Here is a 24,086-nt window from a genome sequence, read left to right as displayed (position 1 = left end):
CTACGACAACCGTGACAGAATCTCCCACCACAATATGACCAAGCAGTGTGGTGTGGACCAGTGGACTTTTGAGGAGATTAGGAGGAGTATATCCTGGACTTTGGAAGGAATAGTGGCAGGAGACAAGAGCCTGCCAGGGAAGCAGGCAGAAGCAGCGAGGGAGGGACAGCTATGAAGTCGGGAAGGAAGGCCACAGAAACCCCAAGAAAATTTTGGGGCGGGGCACATGGAGCAGTCGGCGGAGCCGAGGAGGGAACCAGAGCCAATCCAGGAGAAGAGAGATATGGGAGAGTTGTTGAGTTGGTGGAAGATGCACAGATTTTTCCCAAAGGAACTTTTTATCAGTTTGGTGCCACCTGAGTCAGCTCCCCGTACTCGCCCTGAGGTGCGTGTTACCAGTCTGGCGCCACCTGTACCTGCTCCACGCACCTGGCCTCCAGTGAGTCTCTCCAGTCCGGTGTGTCCTGTTCCTGCTCTCCATACTCGCCCTGAGGTGCGTGTTACCAGTCTGGCGCCACCTGTGCCAGCCGCACGCATCAGGCCTCCGGCGACAGTTCCCAGTCCGGAGCTTCCGGCGACGTTTTGCAGTCCGGAACCTCCTGAGACGGCCCGCAGTCCGGAACCTCCTGAGACGGCCCGCAGTCCGGGTCATTCGGCGACGATCCGGAGTCCGGTGACACAAATGCGGAGGGATCAGCGGGCGGAGCGGGGATTATGCCCCGAACCGGAGCCGCCTCCTCTGCTGGAGGATCCGCGGGATGAGAAGGTTCTGAGTACTGCACCAGAGCCGCCATAGACATTTGTCACCCTCCCTTACCCTCCCTTTTTTTTGTGTGTTGGTGCGTTCAGAGTCCGCACCTTTGGGGGGGGGGGGGGGGGGGGTACTGTCACGTCCTGACCATAGAAAGCTATTATTTTCTATGGTAGAGTAGGTCAGGGCGTGACAGGGGGGTTTTCTACTTTAGTTTTTCTATGTTCTAGTTTTGTATTATCTCCAATTAGAGGCAGCTGGTCATCGTTGTCTCTAATTGGAGATCATACTTAAGCAGGTGTTTTTCCCCACCTGGGTTTGTGGGAGATTGTTTCTGAGTTAGTGTATGTTTCACCTCTGCGTCACGTTTTTTTTGTTGTTCTTTAGTTTATGTGTATCTATTGCATAGTTTCACAGTGAAAATAAAATGTGGAACGACACACACGCTGCACTTTGGTCCGCTCCTTCCTACGACAACCGTGACAAATAAGTAAATACTATTGCATTAGACTACTAAATTCTAAATCACGCTATCAGTGTCATACCATGTACAATATAGGGAAATATCTAGACAATAGGGACACATGTTTTTTTTGTTTTTTTTTTACAATATTGCAGACATGTATAGAATGAAGTTGGGTTACTTCTAAGTCATCATCTCCAACATTGTGACCTTCCATTTTACAGCTTTGCTTTGGTGTAGATTGAGGCCTGTACATTCATAGAAGTTGTATTCCTGCAATGCATTAACATTTCCTTATTTCTATTGTGGATTGTGTTTCTGTGTGCCAATGGAAAATCTACAAAACTATGCACTAACCAGGCTATGTATTGAATACATGGATTTGGATAGTGATGATACCAATGAATGAATCCTGCACACAATGTGCTTGTTTTTTTATTTTATGTGTATAAAATTGTTTGGTGAAATATGCATAAAAGGAGAGTAATTACCTATAATTATGCACCTTTGGATAGTTGTTCTTCCAATTTTGACCATCATGATTTAGTGACTACAAAGAAAATGTGTTAATCTACTGGAATTTTTAAAGAGACAGACTAACTTTCTCTTTTGTCTGCTTGGACTCGATAAGTATGTTTGCGTTAATCTTTTTGCAGGCAGTCGTGGTCTTTTGATGAATTTATTACCATTTTGACAGTATAATATAGTTTTGATGAATGTCTTTATGTTTTGAGTTTTGCAAAAGGACACCGCATTCCGTGTTTTGTGGACTTTGTTTTGTAAAACGACAACATTGGTCCAAGACATGCTTGTACGGGATTGAGGAAAAACTGTAACATTCTCATTAAAACCCCTGGCCAATTAAAAACAGCTGTAGTTCAAAGCTCTTTCCAGGACACACAGGCATGACAGGAAGAGACAAGGGACACAGATTCAGACATTACTGTTGTGGGTGTTCATCCCAGAGAGGGTGGTCAGTGTTGTCCACTGCTTGGCCCAGTAGCCTCACACATTCCCTGAGATGGGCCCCGAAGGTCCTGTGCACCGTCTGCTGGGCCATCAGCTCCGTCCTCAGGACCCCGAGCTGACTGTCCAGGAGATGTCTGAGCTGCTGGGCCAGGGACCTGCGTCTGATCACCTCCTGCTCCACCTGGTGATGTTTAGTGGGAGAGATGGAGGCAACAGTGGATGACAGTGGCACATGACAATGCCCTCTTATGGCAACAGGGGGATAGCATCTAGTATTGCAGTACTTTACTTACCACAATGTTAGTATAGAATGCAATGCATGTGAAACAATGAGACCTGGGTCAAATACAAGGTGCACTTAATTTAGCTTGATGTTTGCACTTCTGGGACTATTTCATTAGCTCCGTTGGTATTTGTACAGCGCAAGTAGCATGTGTTTGATTCAGGTCAGGGCAACACACACCTGCCTCCGCAGCCTCTCATAGCCCTCCTTGGTCTTCCCAACTGCAGACCAGCCCGGCTGTAGCTGGAGCCCCTTCAGCTTGCCCATCACCCCCTGATACAGGTCCTTCACCTGCAGACACACACACACACACACACACACACACACACACACACACACACACACACACACACACACACACACACACACACACACACACACAGTAGAGCATAGCACGTTTCTGTCTCCGAAACAGGGTTCACAAAGACTTGCAGGGTCCACGCTGCTCATATTACTGTACATCGTTATCAGCCCAGCTCCCCAGAGAAGTGTAATAATCTTAACCACTCTCCGATACTCTAACCACAAACAGGAAAGACCAATACGGTCAGGGTCGGCCCCAGGCATAAGCAAGATAAGTGATCGCTTAGGGCACCTTGGCACTAAGGGGCCCCAGACCCAAAAATAAATGTTCAACTTACTGTTGAGTTATAAAAGCAGAATACACAAGGTGCAATTTGGTTGTGCATAAACATACATCCGTTTTTCTCTTGTTATGTCAGTCACTGACAGTCACTCAATTGACCCATGTCAACAAAACATTTCTAGATTGGTAAATTAGTTTAGCCAGCTATCTAAACTTGTACTAATCATGGTCAAATTACCAACCAGGCATGCAGGGCACTTGCGCAGGGGCCCTGATCTCCAAAGGTTGCTGGTTCAAATACCCGAGACAACAAGGTGAAAAATGTGCTGATGTGCACTTGGGCAAGGCACTTAACCCTAATTGCTCCAGGGTTGCCGTTGATAATGGCACACCTTGGCTGTAACCCCACTCTCCGAGGAATAAAGGACATGGCATAACTCATGGAAACATTTGTAGAATTGCAGAAAATTCTTTAAAACTACAAAAATGTATCTCCACTCTATGGCAAAATGTGTAGAATTGATGGAAATGAGCGATAAAACTGCATATTTTTCTCTCTGCCCCAAAACAAAATGAGTAGAATTGCATAAAATATTTTATAAAATTGCTAAATCTTCTCCAACCCATGACAAAATCTGTGGAATTGCAGCAAACTTCTTTTAAAACGTAATTTTCTTCTCTCCAATTTTAAAAGTGGGGCCACTAAAATGTTTTGCCCATGAGGTGCTTAGGGCCCCAAAAAGGCTAGGACCGGCCCTGAATACGGTGAAAAACGGGTGTAACCCAAAAAAAACACAAGCATTCCAATATGTCATACAATATGAGAAGACTATACAATATGACATTGTCTCAATTTACTTGGACTTTACGTTCGGGATATTTGAGGCTTGGGAAGGTGAGAGTGAGAGGTTTGGTGCGAGGTTTGGCTTACCTATAGAAATACATGTACATACAGTATATGACAAATAGCTGTGTGTTTGTGAGATCATGTTGCTCAATCTATAAAAAAAATCTAATCCTATAGAGTTACATTATAATACTATTGTTATTCCATTTCTGCAAGGTTATACCTCTCCTCTGAGCTGGCTCAGTCTAGCGGTGACAGACACACTGTGTTTTAGTAGGATGCTGTAGAAGGTGTTAGTGCTGAAGGCCTCCAGGTCCACCTGATGCTCATAGTCCCAGAACTCATCTGCCTCCAAGTCCAGGGCTACCACAGAATTAAATAGAACACAGAATGTATAGCATGAAGTCTGGCTGTGGATTCGATTCCCGCTGACGCCACCCATATGTAAGTCGCTTTGGATAAAAGCATTTGCTAAATCCCACTGGGAACAGACGTCAAGTCAACGTCTATTCCACGTTGGTTTAATGTGGAAACAATGTTGATTCAACCAGTGTGTGCCCAATGGGATGGCATATATATATATATATATATATATATATATATATATATATATATATATATATATATACAAAGATAAATATTCAACAAGGGAGGTTATCCTGAATAGGTATTTTGTTTTATTAGCTTATCACTTAAGCCAAATCCTAACTTGAGATCCATGCTCTTAACTCAAATTTAGTCTCAAATTGATATTCATGTATGATATACATGAAAGTCAGAGTTACGTGCACAGATCTCCAGTTAGGATTTGGCCCACTGTGACTAACTGATATCTGTATTCAGAGGCATGTGTTCATGAGTGTCAAAGGAAGCCAGGCTTTAGTGTATCATACTTTTCCTTTTCCTTTCACATGACTGGGCTGGGGCGCAGCCAATGGGTGGACCTGTGAGAGCATAGGCCCACCCACTTGGGAACCAGGCTCACCCACTGGGGAGCCAGACCCAGCCAATTGGAATGAGTCTTTCCCCACAAAAGGGCTTTATTACAGACAGAAATACTCCTCAGCCCCCCTCCCCTTCTCAGACAATCCAGCAGGGAAATAAAAGCCAGATGTGGAAGTCCTGGGCTGGCGTGGTTACAAGGGGTCTGCGATTTTGAGGCCGGTTGTATGTGCTGCCAAATTCTCTAAAATGATGAATTATGTTGGAGGCGGTTTATGGTAGAGAAATGAACATTCAATTCTCTGGCAACAGCTCTGGTGGACATTCCTACAGTCAGCATGCCAATTGCACCCTCCCTCAAAACTTGAGACATCTGTGGCATTGTTGTGTGACAAAACTGCACATTTTAAATTGGCTTTTATTGTCCCCAGCACAGGTGCACCTGTGTAATGATCATGCTGTTTAATCAGCTTCTTGATATGCCACACCTGTCAGGTGGATGGATTATCTTGGCAAAGGAGAAATGCTCATTAACAGGGATGTAAACAAATTTGTGCACAAATTTGAGAGAAATAAGCTTTTAGTGCATATGGAACATTTCTGGGATCTTTTCTTTCAGCTCATGAAGCATGGGACCAACACTTTACAAAACAAAATGGACTACATTCTCATTCATATTATCAAGACTTGAGGTGAGTATCAAAATAGTTTTAAGATGACCTTGCCTTAAAGTTGAACCTCGGGTAGATCTTAATAGAATAATAGCCTATAGAGTCAACTCAAAATATGGTATTCTGTATTTTTGAAATAGCCTACATTTTCCATATCATAATGAGACTAAATGAAACAACATAAGCCAAATGGATTTGGTTATGTTTTCTTATTAAATGGACATATTAGATTTCAAATTTAGGGGGATGTACAGACATTTTACATAAACATTGTATTTCTGTGGCTTGAATTTCATCATTTTGTTTCCAGACGTTTTCCTTTGGTAGTCTTACCCATGTGTCTCTCCTCACTCGGAAAGCCTGCTCACTGATGTCGACACCAAAGCTCTTAATTGTGACTTGATTACATTTAAATGATGTGAATAATGATAATGAGGATGATGGTGAGAGCCCAGTATACTCTTAGAAAGAAAGGTGCCATCTGTAGAACCAAAAAGGATTCTTCAGGCTGTCCCCATAGGAAAACCCTCTGAAGAACCCATTTTGGTTCCAGGTAGAACCCTTTTGGGTTCCATGTAGAACCGTTTCCACGCAGGGTTCTACATGGAACCCAAAATGGTTCTACCTGGAACCAAAAAGGGTTCTGCCGCAGAACCATTTTGAAACCCTTTTTTCTAAGAATGTATACCCTAACTTTTTAATCATAGCCTATTGTTACTCTCTGTCTCTAAAATCACAATGTTTCAGTTTCTATAGTCATGAGACAGTATTATTTAATTGAAACGTCCAAATGTCGGCCTTTTACAGATACATTTTTTTCACATGGAATGTTCTATTTTCATAACTGATAAAAATGTGTTCTACTATAGCCTATAGATAATATTCTACTATAGCCGATAGATAATATTCTGCCCATATGAAGACATTTATTTTAGGCCATGAAAATTAGCAAACAGACAGAACATTGTTTTGCATTCAGGCAATAGGCTACAAGGAAACTCAACATATCTTGACAGACGTTGAGTGAGGAAGGGAGTCTTTGCGCTGTGTAGTACCTTCCACAAATCTAGGCCTATCTGATGCTGTCTGGTATGACGTTTCCGCCCATAGTATTGAATGCGAGGGAAGCCATTGAACTCAAGGGAAGCCAGCGAGCATTTGGCCTCCCTTGATAAAATAAAGTATAAAATAATAGCTAAACTGACTGACCTCAACTGTGAACGGTCCTGGCACACCAAAAAAAGGGTCAAGTGAAGCCAGTTTGGATTTGGCTTCACACAATTCACATTACATCGAGAGCAAAACATCAAAATACAGAAAAAAATTGAATTGTTGCATCTCATTGTGTTGTTGCCCTTTGGAGGCTAGCTAACTAGCTAAAATTGTCCCTTTCATAACTTAGGGATTTGGACTTGTGGGTTTTACTTAATTCTCCGTACTAGCCAATGATTTTAATGGTGATTCTGATCCAACCATAAAGTTATCCTTTGTGCCCCTGGCCTGAGAGGATAGAAGTTCAATATGTAGCTAGTTGTAGTACGCTAATGTTAACAAGCTAACGTTGCCCATGAAAGGAAGTTAGGCTAGCGAGCAAGCATTTTAGCCAGGTAGCCTAGGATAACAAAAACTAAAAGTGTATTGTATGACCGAGTTAGACTGTTTCGTCTCATGGAAGAGAGGGGGATGGCATTGGCGTTACTCTACAAACTGGGTGAATCAACATGTTTTTTCCTACTTGCACGCATACACAGAGAAATCAGAACCATGGACAGCCAAATCATATTTAGCTTATGCTGATTGGACTAAATAGTTTTTGGTATCTTCTAGTTGTCACTGTATTAGACTAAGCGTAGGTGATTTCATGATGTTGAAATATTGAAGTTGAAATGGTGTTGGAAAATTGGAGGCAGCTCCTGTTTTCTTTGGGACTTGCGGTAACTCTCTGTGGTTCTAAATCAATAGTTGTTTAGTGGTACGAAAATGTAGGAAACATTAACTTGCCTGACTATGCTGTAGGTCATGTAACTGTTTGTAACATGTAATATGCTTTGTGGACAGAGGTTGCTCTCCGGTTTTGTGATGAAACAAATGTGTGGTTGAATTTATTCTGCCACAGTGTCTTCTTATTGTCTCGGCCTTAGGCCTATATATCACGGTAGCAAGCCATAAGAACTACCTACCTATCTTTCCGATTTGGTCCTGCCGTACATACCTACACGTACGCTACGGTCACAAGACGCAGGCCTCCTTATTGTCCCTAGAATTTCTAAGCAAACAGCAGGAGGCAGGGCTTTCTCATATAGAGCTCCATTTTTATGGAATGGTCTGCCTATCCATGTGAGAGACGTAAGACTTGGTCTTTACCTTTAAGTCTTCATTGAAGACTCATCTCTTCACAGTAGGTCCTATGATTGAGTGTAGTCTGGCCCAGGAGTGTGAAGGTGAACGGAAAGGCACTGGAGCAACGAACCGCCCTTGCTGTCTCTGCCTGGCCGGATCCCCTCTCTCCACTGGGATTCTCTGCCTCAAACCCTATTACAGGGGCTGAGTCACTGGCTTACTGGTGCTCTTCCATGCCATACCTAGGAGGGGTGCGTGACTTGAGTGGGTTGAGTCACTGACGTGATCTTCCTGTCCGGGTTGGCGCCCCCCTTGGGTTGTGCCGTGGGGGAGATCTTCGTGGGCTATACTAGGCCTTGTCTCAGGATGGTAAGTTGGTGGTTGAAAATATCCCTCTAGTGGTGTGGGGGCTGTGCTTTGGCAAAGTGGGTGGGGTTATATCCTGCCTGTTTGGCCCTGTCCAGGGGTATCGTCGGACGGGGCCAGAGTGTCTCCCGACTCCTCCTGCCTCAGCCTCCAGTATTTATGCTGCTATAGTTTATGTGTCGGGGGGCTAGGGTCAGTCTGTTATATCTGGAGTATTTCTCCTGTCTTATCTGGTGTCCTGTGTGAATTTAAGTATGCTCTCTTTAATTCTCTCTCTTTTTCTCTCTCTCTCGGAGGACCTGAGCCCTAGGACCATGCCTGAGGCCTACCTGGCCTGATGACTCCTTGCGGTCTCAGTCCACCTGGTCGTGCTGTTACTCCAGTTTCAACTGTTCTGCCTGCGGCTATGGAACTCTGACCTGTTCACCGGACATGCTACCTGTCCCAGACCTGCTGTTTTCAACTCTCTAGAGACAGCAGGAGCGGTAAAGATACTCTGAATGATAGGCTATGAAAAGCCAACTGACATTTACTCCTGAGGTGCTGACCTGTTGCACCCTCTACAACCACTGTGATTATTATTATTTGACCCTGCTCGTCATCTATGAACATTTGAACATCTTGGCCATGTTCTGTTATAATCTCCACCCGGCACAGCCAGAAGAGGACTGGCCACCCCTCATAGGAAGAAACCTAGAGAGGAACCAGGCTATGTTCTGGCCTTTCTAGGGAGTTTTTCCTAGCCACCGTGCTTCTACACCTGCATTGCTTGCTGTTTGGGGTTTTAGGCTGGGTTTCTGTACAGCACTTTGTGACATCAGCTGATGTAAGAAGGGCTTTATAAATAAATTGGATTGATTGGTTGATTGAACTAACAGGTTATACAGCAAACAATGCGATTATCACAACACATAGGTTGTAATATGGCTTTTTTCTGGCTTGTCTTCCCCAGTGATTTTACCCACACTACTGGTATTGCTGTAACATTGTGTCCCTATTGTACTGTCTTGCACTGATTGTCCTGTCTATGATGTCATTGGTTCACATAAAACAAGCTTTCCATTCTATATTATGCTGAATCGGCTACTGAGCATATTTTTCTGTATATTGGTCTTCTTCTTACACCACTGCAATGATTTCGTTGCAATGTAAATTGAAAAAATATAAATTGCCAAAATGTAAATATAACAAATCTAAGCGTATTTGGGCTGATTGTCCAACTTGATCAAGATTGTTTCAGTTGTAGTATGTGTGGCTGTTGATATTGCGTGAGCATGCATGTGAATGGGGGTATTTTGCAAGCACCACACCAGTGTGATTGGTTGTAGCTTTTGGGTGTCTAAGGGTCAGTCTCCCTATTGTGTAAACAGGGTTGTGTAAGGTAGTAAAAGGGTACAGGTGTGAGCTGTTATACTATGGTCCGGTCCCTGGGAATGTTGTATAATAAGGTGTTTGGGTAGCTTGCTTGCCTATGGGCTATGGTGGGTGAAGAGTCAGTGGGAACGAGGAGGATATATTATACTGTACCGGGTTGTACAGAGGACTCTGTCATCCTGGCATGGAGGTTTCTGTGGTACTTCTTTAATGTCGTCACCCTGGAACCCTTCGAGGAGTAGTCTTCCATGGGGTACTGGAGCTGGAGTATACGGTACTGGGCTCCGGTGGCCACTTTCTCTGGCCAGCCATACTCCCGAAACAAGATCTACACATGGGAACACAAATCTGTCTGACTTCTGTGTAAAAAACAGAATTGTGTGTACAATGTGCATGACCTTTGCTCCACTAGAATCTAAAAGGCAGTCAACAGCAGCCCGAGAGGCTTGCAGGAAGTCAAAACAAAAAAAGGAAGTGAATTTGTCACCTGCTACAGAATCATAGTGTTCACAGAATGTCATCAATACAATAGAGCAGTGAATACTCAGTGTCCTTGTACCTCCATTCTGGCTGCAATCAACAGATATGAGAATAATCCATTACATTCAGTATCAAGGTCTAGTGACCATCAACCCGCACCTTGAGTGTCACAAATAGAACACTGAAAAATCATGTGCAATACAGAAAGGAAAGATACACTGGTGGAAAAGTAAAAGTAAAGGTACCTTAATAGAAAATTACTCAAGTTAAAGTGAAAGTCATCTATTAAAAGAATACTTCAAATTGCTTATATTAAGCAAACCAGACGGCACAAGTTTCTTGTTTTTATTTTATTTTATGGATAGCCAGGGGCACACTACAACAGGCAGACATAATTTACTAACAAAGCATTTGTGTTTAGTGAGTTCACCAGATCAGAGGCAGTAGGGATGACTAAGGATGTTCTCTTGATAAGTGCGTGAATTTGGCCATTTTCCTGTCCTACTAAACAGTCAAAATGTATTGAGAACTTTTGGGTGTCAGGGAAAATGTATGGAGTAAAAAGTACATTATTTTCATTAGGAATGTAGTGAAGTAAAAGTAAAAGTTGTCAAAAATATAAAAGTACAGATACCCCCCAAAAAACAACTTAAGTAGTACGTTAAAGTATTTTTACTTAAGTACTTTCCACCACTGCCCCACAGCAACCATTTTTACTATATTAGCCCACACAGCCACACAGATGCACTTTCATGCTTGGTTTAGGACTGCATATACTGTATAAGCTTATAGAGTCTCTAACTGTATAGAACAGTATTACAATTATCAGTTTTGGCTTAGATGCAAGCATCATGAAAGCTATAACACAATACATTAATCTGACTTTGTGAAAAACAGTTTTTTGAACCTGACTTGCTTACCACTTTTCTTTATTTTTTTATTCCTAAATATTTGGTCACATGATTCATTTTATGTATAGTTTCCTAGAAAGAGGGGGTGACTCAACTAACCCTTTGGCTCGACTGACCCCAATCTCCACTACGTTCTTAACTGTTACACATATGCACATTCTAAACTGAAATTTCCCCATTATACTTGCCAATAATGTTTATGGACGTGTGTGTGCGCTTGCAATCAAGGCATGCCTGTGAGGACGCATGTGTGTGTGCCTGTCAACGCCAAGAAGTGCTCTCACCAGCAGCGTCACACACAGGCTGAGGATGACCACAGCACCAAGCAGCAGTCCTCCTGTCACCAACCAGTCAGGGCGTAGAAGCAGGTGTCGTCTCTTGGCGATGCCCATCCTTGTCAGATGATGGGGGACAGTGGGGAAGAACGGTCCAGCCTCATAGCACTGTCCACCTGCTGGCATTACCCTCACATACTGTAAGAGGAGCACGTGAGCATATTGGCTTTAGATATTGGGAAAGTTTATGGATTTCACTTTTATCAGTTTAAAGTTACTCCATAACACAATTTTCAAAAATGAAGAGGAGCAGGGCATTACTATAGAACGATTGCATCTTTCGCCCATTTTGTTCATTAGGTAAGAACCTCTACGGCCCTGTACGAACAAACAGGGTAATACCATGTGTTTGTATTGATGGTCACTGAGTTTGAAGGCGTACACCCCAGGTTGAGTGAAGACCAAGGAGAAGAGTGTCGGTGGAGTCCTGGCCAGTGTCAGGTCCTCAGCCAGCAGCCTCAGAGAACCCCAGTCAAAGTCACTGTTGGTATTGTACAGGTTCTCTCTGGACAACAAGACAGGAAGCTTGAAGCTCAGTAGTAAAAAAGGATAAAGAAAATGCTGCTCATAGAAAGATACCCACGCAAAGGCCAAAATAATTGTTGTAGATGGTGGCTTTTCCATACTGCACTTTCAGAAGTGCGTTGGATTTGCAACGGCACCCTGTCCCAGATGAAGAGGTTTGACATTTTATAAAAAAATCTTCAAGTCCTATGCAAATTAAAAAACACATTTCTGAGAGCGAAGTGTAGAAAATCCACTATCAGGAGCAGTTTGATTGACTTACACATCATACTGAGGGTAGTGTTGTCTGGTGACAGTGAAGAGCAGTGTGTCCCCTAGGTGTAGACATGCAGTAGGGTTCAGAATCCCCACAGAGCTGGAGTTCATGGTTCCTCCCCAGATGGTCGATCTGCTGGACCAATCAGACCCAGCCCCTCCTTCCTCTCTGACACCAGAGTCACCTGGTAGAAAATAGTCATGGAGGGAGGGATGGATGGATGGTTGAATGAATTAATGAACAAATTAACAAACGAACAAAGAAACAAACGGAGGAATGGATAGATGGATGGATGGATGGATTAATGAATTAACCACAGAGATAATATTTGATCAGTAAGTGTGTTGGGACAGTAAAATTAGGATAACATGTACAGTGCCATGAAAAGGTATTTGCCCCCCTTTCTGATTTTCTCTTATTTTGCATATTTCTTTATACTGAATGTTATCAGATCTTCAACCAAAACCTAATATTAGATAAAGGGAACCTGACTTTACAAATAACAAAAACGATGCCTGGCAAAAACCAAACACTGCATTCTACAGTAAGAACCTTGTACCAATGGTCAAGCATGGTGGTGGTAGTGTGATGGTTTGGGGAGGCTTTACTGCCTCAGGACCTGGATGACTTGTTTTAATAGAAGGAACCATGAATTCTGCACCAGAGAAATCTACAGGAGAATGTCAGGCCATCCATCTGTGAGCTGAAGCTGAAATGTAGCTGGGTCATGCAGCAAGACAATGATCCCAAAACACACAATCAAGTCTACATGAAAATGGCTAAAAAGCAGCAAATTTGAAGTTTAGGAATGACCTAGTCAAAGTCCAGACTTAATCCCAATTGAGATGTTGTGACTTGAAACGAGCAGTTCATGCTTGAAAACCCACAAATGTCACTGAGTTAAAGCAGCTCTGCCTGGAGAAGTGTGCCAAAATTCCTCCACAGCGATGTGAGAGACTGATCAACAACTACAGGAAGCGTTTGGTTGGAGTCACTGCAGCTATAGGTGACACAACCAATTATTGAGTGTAAGGGGTCAATTACTTTTTCAAACCAGGGCATTGTGTGTTGCATAACTTTGTTTATGAAATAAATCAAATAAGTATATAATTGTCGTGTTATTTGTTGACTCAGGTTCCCTTTATCTAATATTAGGTTTTGGTTGAAGATCTGACAACATTCATTATAAAAAATATGCAAAAGTAGGGAAAATAATTTTTGACAGCACTGTAGGTTTTGTATCATTCTCTGATGATAGGTAACCTGTAGAGATGTGCATTCCTATGCTTTTCTCTGGAAATAACTTCTGAATCGCCGCTGGGACGTCATTGAGGAGACCAAGGAATCCTGCATCTTTAAAAAAGCAGACACACACAAAGACAGTCATTGTTATTATTGGTCCTACCGTGTATTAAGGGCCTATTGTAACTGGGCCCTCTCTGTATCCGAGGAGCTCACCATTTGTCTGCACTGTGTACACAGGAAGGGAGACATTGTGGCGACCGTCACACTGCAAGGTCCCCTGGGAGTCCCAGCGTTTGAACACGGCCTCCAGCAGCACACTCCCGGAGACGCTCACCTGTTAGAGAAAACACAGGGCCGTTTACTGATAACTATGTCGGGTTGTTACTCTACGTGGCTGTCTATGATGTCCAAGCATATGATATCCAAGTATGGGATTTCCAAGTATGTGATTTCCAAGTTTATTCATTGCATCTTCTGTGCATTGTCTGTGATTGTACAAGCTACGTTTTAACCCAAGCTAGTGTACAGTATACCCATACATTTTTCATTAAAATGGTGCTATGGATGTTGGTTAGAGTTAAGGGGACAGGATCAAGTGTTTGTAATTGAAGAGTTTCATTCCAAAATGCTATATATCCATGTTCAGAAATGTTGGTAAATTTGCTTTTATTGTTTAAAGATATTATGAAAGAGATTAGTGTGCTTTTTCACTATCTAATCATTGCATGGGGTTGTTCAACGACAGACATCGCTTGATGGTTGAATTTCAGAGAGACAAATAATCATACGTACGTGTGTGTGTGTGTGTGTGTGTGTGTGTGTGTGTGTATCAAATCCACGTTTTTATTGGTTGCATACGTGTGTGTGTGTGTGTGTGTGTGTGTGTGTGTGTGTGTGTGTGTGTGTGTGTGTGTGTGTGTGTGTGTGTGTGTGTGTGTGTGTGTGTGTGAGTGGTGCGTTGTGTGAGTATGTGCGCATAATGTTTCTGCCATGCAACTCTTTCCTACACATGCTCAAGTCATCATGGCTTACCTGGCCTTCAGAGTTGCTGTATACCAGCTGCAAGTCTACAGCAGCACACACTAAATGCAGTGCCAGCTTTGGCCTGCTCCTACACCAGCCCCCACACACAGCTCTCTCTGGGGGTTCCCTGCACAGACACAGGCCCAGAGCTCCATCAAAGCCCTGGTAGTCCCCTGGAGAGAGACACACCTGGGAGAGGAAGAGAGGAACACTTGGGATCTGTTGACCTACAGACTAAAGGAAAAGGATGGGACTGAGCGGTAGCCAGTCAAGGGAAAAAGGTTACACATTAAGTTGGACTCAATTATGTATATAAACCCTGGATTGATGATGCTATATATGGGCCAATGACATGATAATAGAATAAACGTGCCAACAAAAACGAATGTAGACATTAATAAAGGCATTTCGATGGTTTCCAAAATATTTTTTACAATGGTGGGGGAGTGTGAAGATGGAGGCGCGGTGGCTTCAAAACAGTGCCCCCTGTCATTCATGTAGTGCAGGGGTTCCCAAACCTTTTCACTCAGGCCCCTCTTCTAGCATTGGGGAACATCCCACGCCCCCACTGCGCACGTGTACATGTGCCACATTTATTTCTATGGGCACAAGCACTGTTCACACCCTCTTGTTGGTGGAGAAAACATTTTGCAGGTTTAACGCTTATTTTCTTGCAATTCTAGACATTTTGCCTATGTCTAATGTGTATTCATGTGATATGAGTGTCTCAAGCATTACAACACAATCTATGGGATAAAAAAACCTAGCTAAAAATTGTTAGCTGACAATGGCTAGTTGATCTGGACATTTCTGACAAGTTAGAAATAGCTCTCTAAGATACAGTATGCAACGACTGACAAGGAAAACAGATCATGCGCTACAGCGTTTCAAAATTGCATCTTGTGCGTTCTACTATTACAACTTTCAAGAGTAAGTTGAAAGCTGGACTGATTTCCTTAAAAAAAAAATATATTTAAACTCGCGACCGCGAGCCCCACAGTTCGGGATCCACGGATCTATTGTATAAATAAATGATTGGTTGGACTAGTACAGAGTAGACACCCATCTTGCCACAGTTCCATCTGTACATTGTCTATGATTGTACACAGAATAGAATGTAACAATGGAAACAGTTTCCACGGTTTTTGTATGCATGTCTTGGTAAAACAAATCGCGTTATTAAAAAAGTACTATCAACACACCTGTACTGCACACAGTACTTTGTTCAATGAACTACAATACGTTGTTCAATTAACCATTGACACAGAATGTAGAGTTTCTGTGTGTGTGTGTGTGTGTGTGTGTGTGTGTGTGTGTGTGTGTGTGTGTGTGTGTGTGTGTGTGTGTGTGTGCATGCATGGGTGAGTTATCTTCTCCTAACCTGCTGGGTACAGTGCTGTGCCCACTGCTGCCTGTCCAGACAGGTTCCATGTTGTGTCCTCGCTCTCCCATCTCTACAAATATCATACACACTGTGCAAACAAGTGTCCCCTTGGCCCATGAGGCGGTACCCTAGGGCACAAGGGCACTGCCCATCACTGGCCTAAATTGGCACATGCACACACCCACACACACCCACACACACACAAACACATACACACACAAATACCAACACATACACACAAACACACACATGCACACAAATAGACATTAGACCTTTTGCAAAACTCGTTTGACTCGAAGCACACACACTGGACTCTCCCCACGCACTTGTTTACGAAGCATGTGACAAATACAATTGGATTTTGATTTGATTTGACATTAAAACGCTTAGATCAACACCCAATACCTGGAAGTCATTCAGAGTACCTAGAGTCATTTCCCCTTTGAACATGAGCTGCTGAGTGGAAGGCTCAACAGTCACTGGGTGACTGACACGGACGGAAATTAGACTCCGGCTATGTTGAAACTTGATATGAAACATTCTGAGCCGCGGGCTACAGATTGAACCCATGAACCAAGTGGATATACTGCATATTGTGTTAACTGTTGCATGCAACCTGTGTGCCTGATACTACGGAAGACTGACAGGACAGAGTCATTGATACACAATACAAAACATAAAAGAAGGACTTTGCACCCACACACACACACACACACACACACACGCACACACACACAAGAACATACGTAAACACACACACACACACACACACACACACACACACACACACACACACACACACACACACACACACACACACACACACACACACACACACACACACACACACACACACCTGGAAGGTTTGCCCTTCTCCAAGACACACACATCTGTCCTGGCCAGGTAGGGGCTGCTCTGCCCAGGCTCCACAAGGTATGCCGGAGGTCAGAGCAGGTCGTGGACAGTAGTGGTTGGTTGGGCAGCTGAGACAGCTGTCCATGGAACTAGCACCAACCGTCGGCCCAAACGTACCCTTCGGACATGGCACTGGTGTGGGACTTCCCACTGGACAATAGTATCCTGTTTGAATAAATAGAGTTTTACCACAAAATGGTAGTGGTAGTGTACCACCAAGGGTTTCCATGTGCTGTCACAAGGTGACATAGTCAGGTTTTGTCTCTCATGCCACACACAGCTAAAACACAGTAGCCTCACAATAGGATCATAATTATTCTCAGGTCTATATAAGCATGCAGAGACATACAGTGTGTCTACCTTGTTCACAAAATGGCCTCTCCATCTCCCTGGTTTCCACAGTTCTGTTGTGGCCATAGACAGTGTGTTCCTCCACAAAGACGTACAGGCACCAAAGCAGCAGGGTTGGCCACCTGCAGACTCCTGGCCCTAACTTCCTTAGCATCATCCCGGTCCTGGACGATCCTGCTACTGCTGTCCTAGACTCAGTGGGGGACTGGAGACCAGCACTTTCCCTGGCCTACTGAATAGTTGAATAATTGATGGGGCCTGAGAGGTAGGGTAACATGGGAGGCTGGTGGGTTGAAAATGGCAACCCTATGCGTCCAGGTCAGATTACAGGCTTTGTCCACATCAATCCTACCATGGAACTGATATTGAATTGATAGTGATTTGGCTCTCGTCACATCATCACAACTTTGCTTTACGGTTCATTGCAATTCTCCCAAAATTCTAGAAATGTACTATTTATTTGAATTGGATGTTTAGAATTAGCAAATTGTTTTTCAGATGGTTTCTGTTTGCCGTTTTGCCCAGGTCAAAGAGTGGTCGTGAGAAATGAATACTTTGTTTTGCTGCTTATCCAGTCAAACTTTGTCCTGTGTACTGAAAGGCTGCCAGTTTGTGTTCAAAATCCAAGGTAACATCTTCACTCTTTGCTTCCTCATGATAACGGGCCTGTCCTGGCTTTTATCAAGTGGTACACACACGCATACACATGTACTAAATCAATACCACATACCAAGTAAATATCAATGAAAAAAAGTAGCAGTTTGAATATAGGTCAACCGCCTAGAAACCACAATACAAAACTAAAGTGTATAATGCAAAGCTCTGTGTGTGTGTGTGTGTGTGTGTGTGTGTGTGTGTGTGTGTGTGTGTGTGTGTGTGTGTGTGTGTGTGTGTGTGTGTGTGTGTGTGTGTGTGTGTGTGTGTGTGTGTGTGTGTGTGTGTGTACACTAGGAATGTGCATGCACATGGGTATGTGTGTGTGTGTGTGTGTGCTTGAGTGTGAATGCACTTGAGTGTGTGCCTGGGATGTGTAATATTTTATTTAATTTATTTAACTTTTATTTAACTAGGCAAGTCAGTTAAGAACAAATTCTTATTTACAATGACGGCCTACCAAAAGGCAAAAGGCCTCCGACGGGGACGGGGGCTGGGATTAGAAATAAAAATAAAGAGAGACCTAAGACAACAATATAGCATGGCAGCATCACATGACAACACAGCATGGTAGCAACACAACATGACAACAACGTGGTAGCAACAGAACATGGCAGCAGCACAACATGGTAGCAGCACAAAACAGGGTACAACAATTATTGGGTACAGACAATAGCACAAAGGGCAAGAAGATAGAGACAACAATACATCAAGCAAAGCAGCCACAACTGTCAGTTAGAGTGTCCATGATTGAGTCTTTGAATGAAAAGATTGAGATAAAACTGTCCAGTTTGAGTGTTTGTTGCAGCTTGTTCCAGTCGCTAGCTGCAGCGAACTGAAAAGACGAGTGACCCAGGGATGTGTGTGCTTTGGGGACTTTAAAAAAAATGTGACTGGCAGAACAGGTGTTGTATGTGGATGATGAGGGCTGCAGAAGATATCTCAGATAGGGGGGAGTGAATCCTAAGAGGGTTTTATAAATAAGCATTAACCAGTGGGTCTTGCGACTGGTATACAGAGGTGACCAGTTTACAGAAGAGTATAGAGTGCAGTGATGTGTCCTTTAAGGTGTCACGCCCTGATCTGTTTCACCTGTCCTTGTGATTGTCTCCACCCCCCTCCAGGTGTTGCCCATCTTCCCCATTATCCCGTGTATTTATACCTGTGTTCTCTGTTTGTCTGTTGCCAGTTCGTCTTGTTTGTTAAATCAACCAGCGGTTCCCTCAGCTCCTGCTTTTCCCCCCAGTCTCTCTTTTTCTCGCCCTCCTGGTTTTGACCCTATCCTGTCCGGACTCTGAGCCCGCCTGCCTGACCACTCTGCCTGACCCTGCCCCTACTCTGGATTACCGACCTCTGCCTGACCTGAGCCTGCCGTCCTGTACCTTTGACCCACTACTCTGGATTATCGACCCCTGCCTGTCGTTTACCTGTTGCTGTAATAAACATTGTTACTTCAACACAGTCTGCACTTGGGTTTTACCTGAAACGTTATATAAGGAGCATTGGTGGAAAATCTAATGGCCGAATGGCAAAGAACATCTAGCTACTTGAAAACACCCTTACCTGCCGATTTATAAATTACATCACCATAATCTAGCATGGGTAGGATGGTCATCTGAATCAGGGTTAGTTTGACAGCTTGGGTGAAAGAGGAGCTATTACGATAGAGGAAACCAAGTCTAGATTTAACCTTAGCCTGCAGCTTTGATATGTGCTGAGAGAAGGACAGTGTACCGTCTAGCCATACTCCCAAGTACTTCTATGAGGTGACTACCTCAAGCTCTAAACCCTCAGAGGTAGTAATCACACCTGTGGAGAGAGAGGCATTCTTCTTACCAAACCACATTACCTTTGTTTTGGAGGTCTTCAGAACAAGGTTAAAAGGGCAGAGAAAGCTTGTTGGACACTAAGAAAGCTTTGTAGTATAGCATTTAACACAAAATCCAGGGAGGGGCCAGCTGAGTATAAGACTGTATCATCTGCATATAAATGGATGAGAGAGCTTCCTACTGCCTGAGCTATGTTGTTGATGTAAATTGAGAAGAGCGTGGGACCTAGGATCGAGCCTTGGGGTACACCCTTGGAGACAGGCAGTGGCTGCGACAGCAGATGTTCTGACTTCATACACTGCACTCTTTGAGAAACCAGGCCAAAGACCCCTCAGACACCAATACCCCTTAGAATGGAATGGTCTACCGTATCAAAAGCTTTGGCCAAGTCAATAAAAATAGCAGTACAACATGGCTTAGACTCAAGGATCACTGAGGACCTTTAATAACCTGTTTGGGATAGGGGGCAGTATTTTCACAGCCGGATGAAAAACGTACCCAAATTAAACTGGTTACTACTCTTGCCCAAAACTGAGAATATGCATATTAGTAGATTTGGATAGAAAACACTCTGAAGTTTCTAAAACTGTTTGAATGGTGTCTGTGAGTATAACAGAACTCATATGGCAGGCAAAAACCTGAGGAAAATCCAACCAGGAAGTGGAAAGTCTGAGAATTGTAGTTCTTCTTTTGAATCTCTATCGAAACTACAGTGTCTGTGGGGTGACATTGCACTTCCTAAGGCTACCATTGGCTGTCAACAGCCTTCAGAAAGTTCTTTCAGCATTCTCCTGTCACTGGGCAGAGAATAGTAGCTCAGTCACTGAGTGGACTGCCTGGGGACAAAGGGATTGGATATGCGCAATCGCGCGAGCTCGCCGTTCCTTCTTTTTCTTCTTGAATGAATATGCTATTGTCCGGTTGGAATATTATCGCATTTTTACGTTAAAAATACCATAAAGATTGATTTTAAACAGCGTTTGACATGCTTCTAAGAACGGTAATAGAACATTTTGACTTTTCGTCTCTGGTACCGCGCTCGCGAGTTATGCCTTTGGATAGTGCTCTGTACGCACAAACAAAACGGAGGTATTTGGACTTAAATATGGATTATTTCGAACAAAAACAACATTTGTTGTGGAAGTAGCAGTCCTGGCAGTGCATTCTGACGAAGATCAGCAAAGGTAAGAGAATATTTATAATACTAATTCTGAGTTTAGGTGACACCGAACTTGGCGGGTGTCTGTATAGCTTGCTGTGATGGCGAGCTATGTACTCAGAATATTGAAAAATGTGCTTTCTCCGTAAAGCTATTTTAAAATCTGACACAGCGGTTAAATAAAGGAGTGCTGTATCTATAATTCTTTAAATAATTGTTATGCATTTTGTCAACGTTTATGATGAGTATTTTTGTAAATTCACCGGATGTTTTTGGTGGGAATACATTTTCTGAACATCACTCGCCAATGTAAAATGCTGTTTTTGGATATAAATATGAACTTGATTGAACAAAACATACATGTATTGTGTAACATGATGTCCTATGAGTGTCATCTGATGAAGATCGTCAAAGGTTAGTGCTTCATTTAGCTGTGTTTTGGGTTTTTGTGACATATATCCTTGCTTGGAAAATGGCTGTGTGGTTATTTTTGTCTATGTACTCTCCTAACATAATCTAATGTTTTGCTTTCGCTGTAAAGCCTTTTTGAAATCGGACAATGTGGTTGGATTAAGGAGAAGTGCATCTTTAAAATGGTGTAAAATAGTCGTATGTTTGAGAAATTGAAATTATTCGATTTTTGAGGTTTTGTATTTCGCTCCGTGCTGTTCCATTGGATGTTGGCTAGGCTGTCCTCAACAGGTTAAGGTTGCAGTGACACATCCATAATCTGAGCGGAAACCAGATTGCATACCAGAGAGAATAGTATAGACATCAAGAAAGCCAGTCAGTTGATTATTGACAAGTTTTTCCAACACTTTGGATAGGGCAAAATAGAATTAGGCCTATAACAATTAGGATCAGCTTGATCTCCCCCTTTAAATAAAGGATGGACTGTGGCTGTCTTCGAAGCAAAGGGAACCTCCCCAGAGAAGAGAGACAGGTTAAAAAGGTCAAAGATAGGCTTGGCGATTATAGGGGCAGCAACCTTAAAGAAGAAAGGGTCTAAACCATCTGACGCAGATGTTTATTGGGGGTCAAGTTTAAGGAGCTCCTTTAGCACCTCGGACTCAGTGACCGCCTGCAGGGAGAAACTTTGTAGCAGGGCAGAGGAAAAAGAGGGAGGAGCATCGGGGCTAGTCGCATTAGACCCACAGAGAGAGAACTGCTTCTTAAAGTAACTAACTTTGGCCTTCCGGATAGCCTGAGTGCACTCATTTCTCATTTGCCTGAAGGAGAGCCAGTCAGCCTGAGTATGCGTGTGCCGAGCCTTTCGCCAAATGCAATTCTTGAGTAACTCTGCCAGATCACGGTTGAACCAGGGGCTAAACCTGTTTTTACTTCTCATTTTCTTTATGTAATAACCTGCAGTATGTTCAGAAGTCAACCTTCTGCACAAGCATAAGCAGGTGGCCTTAATCCACCGCTGGTGTTTCCCCCTCCCTATAGCATATGAAGTGATGGCAACAACAAAAAAGTCGAATTACAGGAAATTAGCTTTAAAAATGCTAAATCCTCCTCCCTAGATAGCATATGAACTGATGGCAAAAAAAAGTTGAATTACAGGAAATTAGCTTTAAAAATGCGAAATTCTCTCCGCCTCATTGCAAAATGTCAATAATGACATATTGCCCAATGGCAATATGTGTAGAATTGCAGGACATTTGCTTTAAAAAAATGAGCATTTTCTCTTTGCCCAATGGGGAAATGTGTAGAATTAGAGGATGTTAGCTGTTTCCCCCCTTGCTCAGACCTTGCGATACACTGTTATCTGCTCTCGAGGACATTTCACGTAATATATTTTTCCACTTTATTTTTTAAAGAAGAATGGACTTTGGCTACATGGAATAACCTACATAATTCACCACAGAAGCTCTGGACTATGCCCTGTCAATGACAATGCCCTTTCAATGACAACTAGCTAGTTACCTAAGAGAGTTGTGGTGACCTTTTACACACATACAAGCAGGATGAGATGAGTGAAGGATGTGTCCTGGCTGCAGTCAATGGTTAAACCGTCTGTGTTGGCATGAGGTCTGCAGATCATGGACATTATGACTGGTTACACTCATTCATATTTAAATAGGTATGACTCGTGTAGAGATATTGCAACAGATGAGCTCAAACGAGGTGAGAGTAATATAGATCGGTGGGTTGTTAACCAATAAAACCAAGATATGCACAACGTTGAGGCAAAACAGACAGGCTTGGCTTACAATCAAAGGAATACTGACCAGTGGAGGCTGCTGAGGGGAGGACGATTCATAATAATGACTGGAACGGAGTAAATGGAATGGCATCAAACACATGGAATCCATAGCTGTGTTCGAATACTCATACTAACCGCACTAACCATAATAGTTGTGACGTATTTTGAGTATATAGTATGCTTACTGGTCACAGTATGGATATAGTTAGTATGCCAAAAGTTCCCGGATGTCGTACTACATTCACCAAAATACTAAGTAAACAAGCAGTGGACACTATTTCCCTGCTTTTAGGGCCCATAATGCAATTCTTTAAAAAAGGGGCGAGGCTTCACAACGTTTTAAGATTTGAAGAAAATGGCAAAAAATATGCAGCCCGAAGTCCAACAAGAGCGGATACCAATTAATTGCCTTATCTGATTATGACAAATGTTCAGAAAATGTTTAGCAATGTAATAAAGTAATGACTTTTCATTACTTACACGTTATATTGGCTGAATATGGCTGGTGTCAGCAAACGTTGGCAAAAAAGCGTAATTAAATTGTTGCCAGCAACACAGTTACAATCACCAACGCTCTGGACAACATGAAAACAGCCTAACCAGCTCTGCTAGAGCGAGTAAAATCGTCAGAGTGAGGTGTTCTCTCATTTGTGTGTGGAAGTAGCTAGCAAGTTAGCCAGTTAGCTTGGGTGCTTGACTGTCGTTGTGCGCTCTGAACGCTCCGAGAGGGAAACGCTCTGAATTTACAAACAGACAATCTGACAATGCTCTGAATTTACGAACGCCCAGAGCGCACTCTGAGCACACTTTGGCACTCCAGATTGAATTGAATAATACACCTGAAGTCGTAAAACGTCTAGCTAGTAATTTGTTAAGCTAACAAGCTAGCAAGAGGTTGCATAGCAACAGCATCAACTTCCAGTAGACAGGCAAAGCTCTAATACGCTCAACTGAAAGGATACCGTTCATTTACAGTATACTAAAATAAACTAATAGTATATAGTATATACTCATTAAGTATGTAGTATACAGTATGTTAGAATGGGTATTCGAACACAGCTCATGTTGATGTATTTGATACCATTCCACCTATTCCGCTCCAGCCATTACCACGAGCCCGTTCTCCCCAAGGTGCCGCCAAACTCCTGTGATACTGACAACATGTAAACTATATTTAGTCTGCAAATGTTTATTGAAAACATATATACATATGCCCAA

At 43.0% G+C, this 24,086-nt stretch overlaps 1 protein-coding gene across 1 annotated transcript in view; it reads right to left on the bottom strand.

Annotated features, from left to right (window-relative positions):
* Nucleotides 1-17,866, bottom strand: part of si:dkey-103g5.4 (uncharacterized) — a 53,028-nt gene extending 35,162 nt beyond the window's left edge. The window contains exons 1-13 of the mRNA XM_029714441.1: nt 17,027-17,866; nt 16,608-16,831; nt 15,749-15,910; nt 14,377-14,556; nt 13,558-13,678; nt 13,363-13,452; nt 12,106-12,283; nt 11,661-11,823; nt 11,268-11,456; nt 9,746-9,920; nt 4,123-4,262; nt 2,647-2,757; nt 2,159-2,364 (exon numbers count right to left, since the gene is read on the bottom strand). Of these exons, the coding sequence (XP_029570301.1) occupies nt 2,159-2,364; nt 2,647-2,757; nt 4,123-4,262; nt 9,746-9,920; nt 11,268-11,456; nt 11,661-11,823; nt 12,106-12,283; nt 13,363-13,452; nt 13,558-13,678; nt 14,377-14,556; nt 15,749-15,910; nt 16,608-16,831; nt 17,027-17,174 (2,087 nt within the window). The 5' untranslated portion in view covers nt 17,175-17,866. The remainder of the gene's footprint in view (nt 1-2,158; nt 2,365-2,646; nt 2,758-4,122; nt 4,263-9,745; nt 9,921-11,267; nt 11,457-11,660; nt 11,824-12,105; nt 12,284-13,362; nt 13,453-13,557; nt 13,679-14,376; nt 14,557-15,748; nt 15,911-16,607; nt 16,832-17,026) is intronic.
* Nucleotides 17,867-24,086: the final 6,220 nt, after the last annotated feature.

This window comes from Salmo trutta, chromosome 26, assembly GCF_901001165.1.
Source record: "Salmo trutta chromosome 26, fSalTru1.1, whole genome shotgun sequence".
NCBI classification, from domain to species: domain Eukaryota; kingdom Metazoa; phylum Chordata; class Actinopteri; order Salmoniformes; family Salmonidae; genus Salmo; species Salmo trutta.
The sequence above is the reverse complement of the archived record's forward strand: the minus strand, read 5'-3'. Positions and strand labels throughout refer to the sequence as shown.